At 35.5% G+C, this 15,105-nt stretch overlaps 1 protein-coding gene across 1 annotated transcript in view; it reads right to left on the bottom strand.

Moving 5' to 3' along the window:
- The window catches only part of SMCHD1 (structural maintenance of chromosomes flexible hinge domain containing 1), a 173,207-nt gene that overhangs the window by 67,287 nt on the left and 90,815 nt on the right, over positions 1 to 15,105 (bottom strand). Inside the window, exons 24-29 of the mRNA XM_027771046.1 lie at positions 13,333 to 13,472; positions 12,555 to 12,689; positions 6,122 to 6,349; positions 2,550 to 2,698; positions 729 to 817; positions 320 to 438 (exon numbers count right to left, since the gene is read on the bottom strand). Coding sequence (XP_027626847.1) covers positions 320 to 438; positions 729 to 817; positions 2,550 to 2,698; positions 6,122 to 6,349; positions 12,555 to 12,689; positions 13,333 to 13,472 — 860 coding nt within the window. The remainder of the gene's footprint in view (positions 1 to 319; positions 439 to 728; positions 818 to 2,549; positions 2,699 to 6,121; positions 6,350 to 12,554; positions 12,690 to 13,332; positions 13,473 to 15,105) is intronic.

The raw sequence follows: 15,105 nt of genomic DNA, 5'->3' as shown, positions 1-15,105 counted from the left end.
AAAGACACTGTAAAAAATAATCAAAATTGATTTCTCTTAAAATCACAAAGAGCATGGGAAATTTTTTCAATATTTAGAAAACCAAGTAAGACTAGATATTAGTAAAATGTATAAAAGTTCAAAATATGTAAAATCTATCTTAAGATTATACAGTTAATAACGAAACAACAAAAATCCTTTGTAGACACGATGTAAGTTATGTTAAAAGCTGTTCTAGTTTTACTTGAAATCTCAAAGATAAAACTGCTTTTGTTATATATAAAGCAGTGGTATTTTTTTAAAAGTGGTATAAACCAACTGTTAAAGAAAGTAACCATACCTGAAAAGTAGTTTTCAAATTTGAGCTATCAAGCCCAGGCCCAGTGACTGACAAAGCAGATAAAGAACTTGGGGAAAATGCTTGAATCTGATTTCCATATTGATCTGTAACTATTATAACTAAAAAAAGGAAAAAAATTTAAGTGTTACCTTTTTAACAAAAGATTTAAATATCAATATCTACAACATGCTTACTGTATACTCCTACATAAGTAATTTCGATATAAAATGATTATATTAATTTCTTTTATAACTACCACAAAAAAATCTAGAATCTACATAAATACATTTAAATGATATATATGATATGATACAAATGTTAATCAGATATAGTAAATATAAGGAATATAAGTATAATAAGTATAAGGAAATATCATACAAGTGTTATAAGGAAAACAGGCCATACTAACCTATTTCTCCTTGAAGTTCTTGGCCCATCTGTACTGTTTTTCCTCCTTTTAACTCACATTTTAAATGTTTAGGTTCATCAGGAAGCGGTCTGAAATGAATTAACAAGTTAAAAGAATTCAGTTATACAACTAATTGCAGAAAAAAATTAACACAATTCCAATATGCTAAAGACAATACATTAAAATATAACAACTTAAAACTTTAATAACAACCCTCGAAAAACTCTTCAATTCACCAAACATAGACTACCCAAAAGGGAAGAGGGAAAAGTCATCTTACAAAGAGAGTACAGAATACAGTTCAATTTATGTGAAACGCACTGTTAAGATACTGTGCTCTGCAGGCTGGGACCAGAGCAGCCTGGCAGGCTCTGGTTCAACAACCAGTCCAACCTAAAAGTCAGGTGTGATGGTATGTACTTGTGTTTTTTTTCAGAGAGAGATTTTTCCTATAGGATGTGTGCATGTTTGCTAGAGAGACAGAAAGCAAGAAATCACCCCCCAGGGGGATGGTCATGCCACAATCCCTTCTCTTCCATTCTCCTCTTGGGATCCTGGACACACACGCATATCCGCCCAACATGAGTTTTAAGCTCTTGGGTGTGTGGGAGCCCAGTGACATAACCATTACACCATCTGCTGGTTCCCATGATATGCACTTGTAATCCTAGCAACTCAGGAGACTTAGGCAGGAGGATGATGAGCTTGGGACTGCCTGGGCAACAAAGCAAGATTCAGTCTTAAAAAGAGTCAGTACAGTGGCATGCACCTACAGTCCCAGTTGGGGGATTGAGGCAGAAGGATAGAAAGACAGCAAAACCCTGTCTTTAAAAAAAAAAAAAAAAACTAGAAAATATGCGTCCAAACAATCACAGACATGTTAAGTGATAGTATCTATGCTGAATTAAAAGGAAAATATGACAAGAAATCACTGAAAAAAATTGATAAATTAGTAAGAATAACTTGTCAAGAGATCTGGCTACAGTCATCTGAAAATATTAACACAAACATGGATCTGGTCTAAGTGGTAGAGAATATATGGAAACAGGAAAAGAAATAAAAATGCAAGAGGTCATTGGAAAAGAGGGAGTCAAGGAACTGGCAGGTTAGAACAGAAGACACGGTTGTCTTTTGTTTTGAGTTCTACTTTCTTTATTCATGATAGAACATGTGTACATAAGAGTGAGGGAGGGAGTAGAGAAAGAGAAAGGAGCACTTTCCATAGGATGTGGTTACTCCATAATCCCTTTCCTCTAGTCTTCCAGATCATGGGCATATGCCAGATATTTTTCAGGTCCCTGGGCCAGGGATGCAAACCACGGTCACCACATGGGATCTGGCTTCTCTTGAACACTACATTACCTGTGTTACAGAGCCAACCTAGAATTTTTTAAAAATGGATTTACTTAAGTTTTTTCCTTTTCTATGAGTTCGACACACTAAATATGGTTGGATTCAGCTTTAAAAATCATCATTAACTTTAATCCCATACTGGCTGACCATACTGTATCTTTTGTATTTTTCCTATTTTTGGCCATTCTGCCAATTGTTTTATTGTTGCTTTTATTAAACGGATTTTATTAAATGAAGGACCTAGGTCTTCTAACTACTAGAGGGCCAATTCAGTGCAGGATTATAATGATAAGAATTAAGCACTGTCTCTAATAAAGCTTTATTCCAAAGACAACCTTTTATATATCATAGAAATTGCAGTATTTCCTACATTAAAAACAATGTTCACATGTGTGCACTGGAGAAAAGTATTTTTTGATGCCATATGATAAATTCTAAAATACTTCCAAACAGAATAAGCCCACAAACCTTACTGTAAATGCACTTTCCAAAGACACATGATCATCTTGGAATGAAACCTGGCAATAGCGCATATCTTTTACAGATGTTGGTACTTGTACATCAGGAAGCAGACCTTGTAGCAAATGTTCTTTGTTAATCTCAGGAGTCCAATTAACCTAGGAGCACATTATATATTTAATTACATATTTTTAAATAATATAAAGCTTAGTCTGTGTAATGCCCTCACCTACTGACACTTAAGTTACTAGACTCTTTAAATTATAAACAATCTGCTTCTCCCTCAATGAAAAAGAAAGCAACTTGCTTTATGATCAGAAACGATGGTGCCTTATAAAATTCCTTGTCTTTGGTATTAATGTTATCACATCTTTCAATTTAATAAAATAAAGATTAAGTTACTTATTTAGAGTTTTACCACAAGATTTTCACTCTGGTCATTGTAGTTTAAAAATAATGTAAGATCAGATCATGTGAGCAATGCTCAAAATATTCAACTGTTTTTTGACAAGAATCTTATTTATAGAGGCTCTGATATTTAGGTGGATCTTAATCAGCAAAGAACAAAAGAAATCAGAACCACTGATGTATGCCTTTTTGGCTACTCTTTGGTCTTAATTCCTTCTTGGGTGCTTTAGCTCCATCTTAATTTTACATTTCTTTCTTCCCATATTTTGTTACATAATCTATATCATTTAAAGTTTATTATCCAACTCTGTTCTTTTGAACTTCCAGTGCTTTCTTTTTAAGAATTTTAGCTCTACTTTTCCTTTGCTTTTAGCCTTCCATCATTGTGATTTTTAAGTCACTGACACTATAAATTGTTTCTCAGGTTTTTTGGTCTGTCTTGTTTCTTTTTTCAGTTTTTGCCATAGAGTGTGTTCTTTTGAGGGGGTGGGAAAAGTCAATGCCAAGGCCACACAACAATTCCTCCTCCTACAGTCTCCTCTTGGTATTTTGGGCACCCACGAACACAAGTTGGCATGATTATCAAGTCACTGGGTTTGGAACTCAAACCATGCAGTCAGCCTTGTAGGATCCAACACCTTAATCTCCATACTACCTACTGGCCTATTTCCTAGTTTTGTTGTCCGTAAGTCTGTATTCACATTTTTTTTTGCTGGGGGAGGGCAGTGAGAGGGAAAGTGAGAACAGCCACACCTCATTCCCTTCTTCATTCTCCTCCTGGGATTTTGGGCATGCATGCACACATGTTCAGCATGAGTTTCAAATCACTGGGTATGGGACTCGAATTGCAGTCAGCCATGTGGCAGTCCAGTGACACAACTGCTATGCCTTCTGCTGGCCCCCTGTATGACCTTTTAAAACCATCTTTATTCTCTATTCTCCTTTACTGTACTTCTTATTTTAAATGGAATTATCGATAAGCAGCATGCCAGAGTTAAAGACTTTCTTCTCTCGACCCTTAGCTACACTACCCCCTCAATAGGTTCCTAGCTCAGTTTAGTTGACTTCTCTCAATCTCAACTCTCTGAGGATCACAGAACCACTATAAAGATTGAACATGTAACTTATGAGTAGTAGTCACTATTTTTCACTGTTATAAAGACATTTTTAAATTTTAAAATTATTGGTATGAAGAAAACAAGTAACTTTTATATTTGAGGTGAAGTATTTCAATGCAAGCTTTATGGTTAGAGAATGGCAAAGTGAAGGTGTACAGGAAGCTCTCCAATCAATGTGCTTTCTTAACCTGGATAAGAAAAGGGTAAGTGGAGATGTAGAGGTCCCTGTATCACCTATAAGCCACTTACCTTTGAATCTGCTAATAAAGATAAAAATGGATTGTCTCCCTTCCAAGCAGGATCAGGATTATTTTTCTCTTAATCTTCCCTTTCCTCATTATGGAGGGAAAAAGATAAACTGGATGGAGCAAGGGTTATTCCAACTAAGATCTTTTAAAAAAAAAAAAGTCAGTTGCACCCCCTGCTAAATGATCAAATCCTGTATTTGGATATTCAGGATGGGTATAATATGTAGTATGAAAAGGTTATTCCTATATCATGTTCCATAATGGCAACTCTCCAAAAATTTAGTTAATTGGAACCACTTTTATACAGGGTCCACAAATCTTGGCTCTTTAAACATGAATGTTTACCTCTGACTGTCTCAAAGAAACCTGAATTTATAGAAAAATATTTTCCCACACTCAAGATTTAAGGGATTCCATCTCTATAGATATCAAGGTAAAAAATATAGTCAGTTTTTGGGCCAGCAGTGGTGTGGCGATTGGGGTGCTGGACTTCCACATGGACAACTGCAGTTTGAGTCCCAGACCTGGTGGCCTGCTTTCTCACTTTCTCTCTGCTGTCTATAGCAAGTTAAAAATTAATAATGATAATAAATAAAACAAATAATTCTTAAAGTAGGTAAACACAGGAAATTATACCCAGCTGAACCAAACCATGTGGGAAACACATGAACTGCCACACCTCAATCACCTACCTGTCATGTCAGTTGACTATGTATTATGAGTCACATTGGCCCACATTTAGTATTAAAACATTTCATTCAATTTCAGTTAACTCTTCCCCCCACCACTTCACAGTAACTCAATCTGCAACCCTTCCTGCAACTTTCACAAGCAAGATAAACTATCATATTATTTATGTAATTTTAAATCATTTAACATGTATTACTGTTATTGTTTTGTCACTATTTTACTAAGTTACTATTTTTTAAAAAAAGACAAGTTACAGATGCAGTTTGAATGTTAGGCCTCTAATTCCCATTTCCACCACAAACCCTGTTATTTTTATTGTACAACTGCACAGCACAGTGATTTTAAGGAATAACATGTGCCTCATTATAGCAAGACTGACTGAACTTTGAAAGAAGAAAGTATAGATTCCCCACTATTCTTTCAATCATACTGAGAATCTACAGAGCTCTCTATTTTATGTCATAAGAAAAGTTCTTAAGAGTTTTGATTTGGGTCTCTGTTCATCTGTTCAACGAGATGTTTAGCTTCTACATGCTGATTCAACTATATTGAGGTGCAAATGATATATTTAAATGACAGCACATTGATGAGGACCAACAGAACTGTTTTCTAAGGATCACGTTTTTACAGTGGGATATCAATTTCAAACAACCAAATCAGGGCTCTGTAGTTAATAACAGTTTCACTGCTCACCTTCAATATACCTTTAGTTTAGTGCCTTTCAGAACAGTTACGAATGCATTACTTGGTAATGTGGTAATCGTGACTGTGACAGCAGATATGCAATTAGTTGGGAAGTGCACAACTAAACAGAACATTTTAAGTCAAAATCATCATCTAAATATAAATTTTTCTGACAAGTGAGTCATTCATTTTTCTGTTATGTTTTATTTCTTTTATTATGCCTGAGGGCACATGCAGTGTGGATCAGTCTGAATCATTCACACTTTAATCTAATTCATAAAAAAATTAACTTATTTACTCTAGAATTTTAAATAGAGGAATATTTTTCTGTGGAAAGTTTTTTAAGAGGCTACCCATAAAACTCTTTGTTCAATCTTTCAAGTAGAAATTGAAAAACGTTCTTACAAATAACCAATCTATTTGAGATATTTACCTTAATTTTTTCTGCTAAAGCTGATGTTATATCAATTTCTCTCTCTCCTTCATCATACATTTGAAAAATAAGATTATGCATAATATCTCCTGCTATCCAATTAACCTCATCCTGATGTTTGATCTGGATTGCCTTTTGTCCTTCTACGCTGAATATCTGTAGTCTTGCAACATGGCTACTAGGCAGCAACTTAATAGTCTTCTCCACAGGTGCCACATCTTTACAACTCTAGGAGAAAAGAAAACAGCAATACACATTGAGTGGCATCTATACTGAAATCTTTCCAATTTAATGGTGAATCCTTTACACTGTTGAAGAAGTTAGTTTGACTATTATGGGATATTATTTCAGATACTGTTACACGCACAGGGGTTTTAATTAAGAAGGCATTCTACATCACATATATTACAAAAAGAAGGCATTCTATTGTGAATAATTTCATATTTTATACCATAAGATTATAAATGACAGTGCCTACCTTCACAAAATTGAGTATATTTGGACGGAAAGGATTTTCATACCCTATTTCTAAATTTACTTAAAAGCACTGCAAACTTATGAAATTTTAATCACATCACAAATTCAGTGACTAGCACTTAGTAACAAGAGTAAGAATATAAGAAATTAAGAGCTTTTCATAAAATTAGAGATAAACAGTTATCATAAAACACATTATTTATGGCACCAGCAGATGGCATAATGGCTACGTCGCTGGACTCCCAAGTAGTCAGACCACCGAATCCCAGACCTGGTGGCTTAAACTCACGCCGGGCACACGTGCATGCATGCCCAAGATCCCAAGAGGAGAATAGAGGAGAAGGGACTGCAGCATGGTCATCTCCCCCAGGGGGTAATTTCTCACTTTCTGTCTCTCTATGTCTTACACGCCTTATAGCAAAAACCTCTCCAAAAAAAAAAAAAAAAAACAAAACCCCAAACAAAAATCAAAACATTATTTAGTGACACTAGTTTATATTAAGGCTTTCTTATTTTTTCCAATTCATAATACATTCAGGTAAGTGAAAAAAACAGCTTATAGCCAGTGAAATGCTCTAGATACCCAAAGGTGAAGCTGGTAATAATATATTGGCATATTTACAATTTATTATTGCCACAGCAACGTACCACAGACGAGGGATGAGCTGGATTATACTAAGTAAACTGACTGTGGGCATACAAAATCAAACATTGCATCATTGTTATGAATAAATTTAAAGTATGTTTAATGCTAAAATATATTTACAGTCTCACTTAATTCAAGTATTTCTCATTTACTTGCATCCATACTGAGGAAAGCCCATATAAGTGACTGATCATAAATTTAAATCTCCTACTTCACAAAGTACTAAATAATCCGTCCTTTATTATAAGGATATTGCTTTCTTGACTCCATCAACATGAGTTGTTGCCTCTGGATAACATTTTCTAACTGTATATTATAGGATATACCTTGGTCTCTGTTTTAACTGACCTGGATTCTTGCTGTTTCATAATATTCACATAAGTCCTACTGCCTGTTACTCTTGCCTCCAAGTCCAGATTCTTTCCTAATTCCATATTCCATACTTAATAATCTGCTGAAAGATAAATATGCTCAAAAAAATGTCACTGGACTAGGGCAATTGAAGACTTTCTGTCCAGACTTCACCCTACTCCCCTCTCCAGATCTAGTCAGGAAAAGCCAATCACCAGCCATCTATAGTTGAGTTCTGAGTGGCTTCTTTCAGGGACTAGGACAATTGAAGACTTTTTGCCCAGACTTCACCTTCCTGCCCCCCAAATCTAGCCAGGGTTGGAATAATCCTCAATTTTCCTAGAATTTGCTGCACAGGGAGAAAAATGGTACTGCTTAGAGATCACAGATAACCTCCTCCTGCATTCCTCTGAATGCTCAGATTTAACTTCAAAAACTAGGGGAAAATGTATAATCCTTCAAATGACCACAAAAAGCACAAGACTTATGAGAAGTCAGGAAAACATCTCCCCCCTAAGGGAAAAGAATAACTCCTCATCCTCCACAGACAATACATGGGAATTTGTGGAAATGTCAGATAAAGAATTTAAAGTATTCAGTGACAAAGATAATGGAGATACAAGAGGAGAGAGATAATGAGCTCCAAAAGATGCAGGAGAAAAGAGACAGTTTCAAGAGGTGAGGAAGTTCTTGCATGAAATGAAAGAGGAAATATACACCACAAGAAAGAATCAAACAGAATTGTTAGAGATGAAGGCTGTAATACAGGAAATCAAAACCTCCCTTGAAAATATTAAAAGCAGATTACATCATGCAGATCAAATCTCAGATGTAGAAAACAGAACTTTCAACCTAGAAAAATCCATCAAAAAGACTGAGAATATAACCCCCAAAAATGAGAATAATATATGAGTAGAACTAGATATCATTAAACACCCAAACATCTGGTTCATCGGTATTCCAAAAGGTGAAGAAACTAATAAGGGCATTGATAATCTATTCTATGAAATCCTGGAAGAAAACTTTCCAAACCCAGAGAGGCACTCAAATATCCAGACCCAAGAAATACAAAGGATCCCACATAGAATCAACCCAATAAGACCTTATTAAAGGCACATCATAGCCAGACTGACCAAAACCACAGACAAATACAAGATGCTAAAATTGGGGAGAGAGAAACGTCAAGTTACTTTCAAAGGATATACCATCAGACTAATGTTGGATGTCTCATCAGAAATAATGCAAGCAAGGAACCAGCAGTTAGTGTAATGGCTATGTTGCTGGACTCCCACGTAGTCGACCGCGGTTCCCCTCCTGGACCTGGTGGCTTAAAACTCACGCCAGGCGCGTGTGCGTGCATGCCCAAGATCCCGAGAGGAGAATGGAGGAGAAGGGATTGCGGTGTGATCATCCCCCCTGGGGGGTGATTTCTCACTTTCTGTCTCTATGTCTCTCTCTGTCTGTGTGGCGAGCGCACGCGCCCTGTAGCGAAAACCTCTCCAAAAAAAATAAAATAAAATAAAGAAATAATGCAAGCAAGGAAAAAAATGAGAAAACACATTCAAAGTGTTAAGTAAAAAACATTTTCAACCAAGGATATTATACCCAGCAAGATTATCCATATGGGAAGAAAAGACAAAAATATTCTCAGAAAAACAAAACCTGAATTTACCAACACCAGACCAGCTATCTAGGAAGTTCTGAAAGGAGTGCTATACAAGGAAAACTGAAGTCTGACACACAGAAATAACAGTACAAAAAACAACCAAAAAAATGGCCAGCCTAATGGTAGGGACAAGTTAGGAGCTGAATGTTAACTTCCAGAGTTTAAATGGAAAGATTAGACCATAGTAACACTGCAAATTCAACAGAAGAGACATTAATTACATGAGACTGAACTAGTCAAACAGAATTTTATGACTTTTGACCAAAACATTACTGATTTTCTGCAATGCTTTGTCTTCCATATTTAAGTATTTCTGTCTTCTCTTGAACTGTTGATAGGTTCATCTACCTACTATTTGAATTGAATCCTAACATTTTTCTTGGCTTTAAGTCTTAAGCAAATTTCTCTTCACAGTGTTTGAGCTATTAAAACTAAAACTGTTTTTTCTTGAAATTAAAAAATGCATTAAAAAATACCTATTTAGGGACCAGCAGTTAGCGTAATGGTGGTCACAGAACTCCCATGTAGCTGACTGCAGTTTGACTCTCGGATCCGGTGGCTTAAACTCACACTGGGCGTGTATGCGTGCTTGCCCAAGATCCTGAGAGGAGAATGGAGAAGGGATTGCAGCGTGGCTATCCCCCCTAGGGGGGTGATTTCTCGCTTTCTATCTCTCTGTCTCTCTCTGTCTTTCTGGCAAGCACACACACCCTATAGCAGAAACCTCTCCAAAAGAAAAAAAAAAAAAAACCTATTTAATGACTGCAGTAAGCTATATAGCCCCAGCTAGGTGTTATTTTATAGCATGTTCATTCTACTCACTGAGGTTTATGTTTAAAGTCAGACATGTGTTCAGAGATATATATCTATCAGCTGTGCTTGTTATTTAAAGTATTTAGATTATTAAGATCTTTAGTGAATCAATAAAATGTGGAAAAAGAAATAATAAAAGGCATGAAAAGCAACTGTAGATACCAGAGACAGTGTGCGAGGAGGGTGTGAAATGGCAGAGGACGAGAAGCAGAGAATCAATGGGGGGAACAAAAGCCAAATATGTAAGAAGAAATGGAAAATTATTTGTTGACGATAACACGTTTGGTAATATTCTTGATTGAGCCAATATAGTGTATTCTGGATAGAAAATCTCATTTTGTGTATTGTAATGATGTGTAATTAATAAATGTAGATAAATAATTAAAATAATTTATTTATTATCATTATTTTAATTTGCTATAAGATACATGCACTCACCAGAGAGCGAGAGAGAGAAAGTGAAAAATCAATTTGCCAGGTCCAGGACTCAAACCACAGTTGGCACCCCAACCACTACACTACCTGCTGGCCCCATAAAAAATTTAAATTAAGAAAAAAATCACCCACAACACTGCATAAAAGAAATACATAATAAATATTTTAAGATGATCAAATATAACTAGCTTGAAAAGAAGTGGAATAAGCCAAGGTCATCTCATTCTAATTTTTTTAAGGAAGAGTTTTGGAAAGGCTTGAAATCACTCCAGACACATGTGCACGCTTGTCCAAAATTCTGAGAGCAGAATGGAGGAGAAGAGACTATGGCATAGCCATTCTCAGAGGGGTGGATTTCTCACTTTCCCTCATTCTATCTCTCTCTGTCTCTGTCTCTCTGGTGAAAGCATGTGCCCTATGGAAAAGCCTTACCAAAAAAAAAAAAAAAAGTCTTTCTCTCTAGAGAAAGACCCTAAAAAGAATCTCTTATCATGATCCCCTTTAGTCAGCCAGGACCATGGACATGTGTGTGCACCAGACATAAACAGGTTGACCCAGGAATGAAACCAGGATCTTCCATATTGCTTCCAGCACTGCAGAGTTATGCTACCGGTGCAGCACAGTGGCTGGACCCCCAACTTTAAACGTTTTGAGGCTTAAGATATATTAATAATCACTGTAAAATTAACAGGAACATAAGAGCTAACTGATTAGGTTATAACACAACATCTGTTATTAAATCACATTTAAATGTTTACTTAAGTATTAGTTATCCCATCAGCAATCTTAGGAGCTCAACTGCTTATAGCATTCTCTCTTCATGTTGGCTTCACCATCAAGCATGATGTGTCCCCAATTATAAGTATCTTACTGCACATTACATAGAAACCCATTTATGTAAAAATATTAGTATGAAATTATGCACTTATAAAAATAATACACATAAATTAAAAGTTTATATGTCTTTTTGGTTTAAGTGATATTTACCAAACTAAGACAAAAATGGAAACAAGAAAACAAAAAGACAAAAAGACGAGACACTTAAAGCAAGAATTGAAATACCTGTAAGTTGTTATTAGTACTCATTGATAAAACTCTCTCTCTCAGAAAAAAGAAAGATTATTTGCATAAAGACTCCATAAAATCACTAACAATAACAACTTACAGGTATTTCAATTCTTGCTTTAAGCGTCTGGTCTTTTTTAAGGAGAGGAGAGGGCATACTCACCAGAAAGAGAGAAAGAAAGAGGGAGGGAGTAATGGAGGGACAGTGAGAAAAAACACCCTCCTAGCGGGGCACAGTCACACAACAATCCCGTGCCTCCTTTACACATGCCCATCAATATTTTGGGCATCCATGTACACACACCTGGTTTGTTTTTCAAGCTGCTGGAGTTGGGATTAGAACCATGGTTGGCTATGTGAAATCTGGCTCCTAATATACATGGCTTAACCACTGCACTATGGGGCTGGCTGGCCCAGAATGATAACTATTTAATTGAAGGAAAAAGTAATTTTAGAGAAACATAAATCAATAATTGTTAACAAATATTGTAAAAGGTTTGATCGAGAATTACTGATTATTATTATATCTGATACAAAATGTTAAACTTTTCAATATATCATTTCATGTACCTTTTCATCCCTTTGGCTAAAAGAATCATAAATAACTCTCATTTTTAAAAGTCAAATGATTTAAAGCTGTTAAAGAATATTTGTATGGGGACCAGCAGGTGGTATAGTGGTTAAGGCTCTGGACTCCCACATAGTCAACTGTGGTTCGAGTTCGTGACTCAGTGACTTGAAACTTGCATCAGGTGCATGTGCATGTGTGCCCAAAATCCCAAGTAGATGATGGAGAAGAGACAGTGGCATGGCCACATTCTCTGGGGGTGCTTTCTCATTTTGTCTCTGTCTCTCTCTGTGTCTCCAGTGAACGCACGCAATATATTTTCTATACCAAAACAAAAACAAAAACTCTCTCAAAAAAAAAGATTATTTGCATGAAGACTCCATAATATCAATAAGTAACAATAACAACTTACAGGTATTTCAATTCTCGCTTTAAGTGTCTGGTCTTTTTTAATATTCTGGACTTGAATTGGAGATCCTGTTAAAATATTGGTTCCAGTACTGCTGCAATCCACAACATAGACTGGAAGATTTGGAGCACCTAAAAACTATATTGAAAGGATACAGTTTTAATTTAATTTCTCAATAAAAAGTAACTGATTATTCAGTAATGCTTCAAAATTTTAAACAATTCACTATAGCTATTATTTCTGGCTATAAGTTGGAATAATTCTAAATAGAACTCACTAAAAGTCTAGAAAATTTCTGAATAAAAAGAATAATTTTTATAATGCTAAAAAAATGTATTAGCTTTAGAAGGAAAACCAACTTCCTAAATCACTATTCTTATCTTTAACTTCTTTATTTAATTGGGTTTCATTTCCATTTTTATATTTTATAGTCTTTTACCTACCTTCATTTATCCATCCATTCCCAAGCCTGAAGGACACTTGTATCATTCTAGCTATATATATACAATACTTTATCTGAAATGAGGAGGATGGAGGCAAGAGAGAAGGGAGGGAAAATTCATGCATAAATTTCTTTATGAAATTGGGCATTGCTGGCATCTTTACTGGCTTTGGAATACTAAAAAACTACTGGCAATGAAAGATCCCAGTATTTTTTCCACAGAATAATCATTAGAGTTAGATATAATGTAAGGTTTACTACAAAGTGTAGCTAAAGAAACAGTCACTGATACTACCTTGGGATACAAAATAGGTCTATTCTTACCTACAGTAAGCTTACCTTACAATGAACAATCAACTTTGGTTGTGCTGTTATGTTGTCTGATTCATCTAAAACTTCCACTTGAAATGGAAAAGCTGTTCCATTTTCTATAACTAAAATTTCAGAATCAGGTTTCACTTTTAATCGACGAGGAGGACCTATCAGGAAATTATACAATGAAACACATATTCAGGTTTCAAAGACTGAAGTACTGAATTATCAAAAGAAACAACCAACATTCAAATATTTGAAATTTTATAAATAATGCCAAGAAGATAAGCAATCTCCATGTTCAATTATTTTATCCCAAAACACACAAACTCTACACACGACCAGTTGTCTCCACTGTATAATGTGGCTTAGTTTTATGCTACAAGTTATGCGACAGTACTCACACTAGAAATGATCTAAAAACCTTAAAGAAAAAGGTTTCTTAAACTTTTTTTTATTGAATTTTACTAACTTTAACTTTACACAGTTACTCATTTATCTGGCTGTCACAAGTAACTACATGACTTTTTTTTTGTCATTCAAAGGCCCAGTTTCACAATCATAAAATCAGACAATATATTTGTCAGATTGCCAATTACACTTTGATATGTCATAAGCAAGTTACAGAACAAATTTCCTTTAAGATTAATTTTTAAAAAGATATAAATACTTCTGTAGTGAGCTGATCTGATTTGCTCCATAAACACTGGCCATTTTAAAATTCAACTTATGTTAAATACTGCCAACAAAATTATACAAAGTCAGTTACCGGAAACACTTATTTTACATTGTAATAGCATTAATAAGAGTTATTGGCTACATTCCAGGCACTGTGTTACAATTTAATTATATTTTAATTAAGCCCTTTTTTCTTCTCTGAAGACAGATTTTTTGCTATAGGGAACGTGCACTCACAAGAAAGACAGAGAGAGACAGAAATACGGAAAGTGAGAAATCACCCCTGAGGGTAGGTGGCCATAACACAATCCCTCCTCCTCCATTCTCCTGCTAGGATCTTGGGTACACTGAGTTTCAAGCCACCAGGTTGATGACTGAAACCTCAGTCAAATGCCGTAGTCCCAGCGATGTAACCATTACACAATCTCCTGGTCTATAATTAAGCACTATTCTTATATATAAACCTCATTTCATAGGTGACTGGGATCCTGAGAAATTTAAGTATTTTTTTCCAGATCACAAGATTGGTACGGTTTAAATCCTAGCTTGTAATTTGAAAATCTCAAACTTTTATCACTATGTTATGTTACTTGCTGTCTTATCAATTTTGCTTAGAACTATTTAGTTACTAAGAACTTTACTATTGGAACCAGCAGTTAGCATAATGGCTATGTCACTGGATTCCCATGTAGTCGACTGCGGTTCGCGTCCCGGACCCGGTGGCTTAGAACTCACGCCGGGCACGTGTGCGTGCGTGCCCATCCCCCCTGGGGGTGATTTCTCACTTTCTGTCTCTATGTCTCTCTCTGTCTGTCTGGCGAGCACACGCGGCCTATAGCAAAAACCTCTCAAAAAAAAAAACTTTACTATTCAAATCCATACTGTTTAGCTAACCTCTAAAGTAAATGATGTTTAATAATATGTAATGATTTAAAAACAAAACAAAGTACCCCAGTCAACCTGAAGGCAGTAAGTAAATCAGAAGGAAATGTTAGCTTTTAAAATTTTTATTTATTAATTATCTATTTATCTATTTATTTATTAATTTAAATTCGACCAGAAAGGGATGGTGTGGAGGAGGAGAGTGGAAGAGAGAGAGGGAGGTAGAGGGAGGAGGGGGAG

This window comes from Tupaia chinensis, unplaced genomic scaffold, assembly GCF_000334495.1.
Source record: "Tupaia chinensis unplaced genomic scaffold, TupChi_1.0 Scaffold000180_1, whole genome shotgun sequence".
In the NCBI taxonomy this organism is placed as follows: Eukaryota; Metazoa; Chordata; class Mammalia; order Scandentia; family Tupaiidae; genus Tupaia; species Tupaia belangeri.
This window is presented reverse-complemented; position numbering and strand designations above follow the sequence as displayed.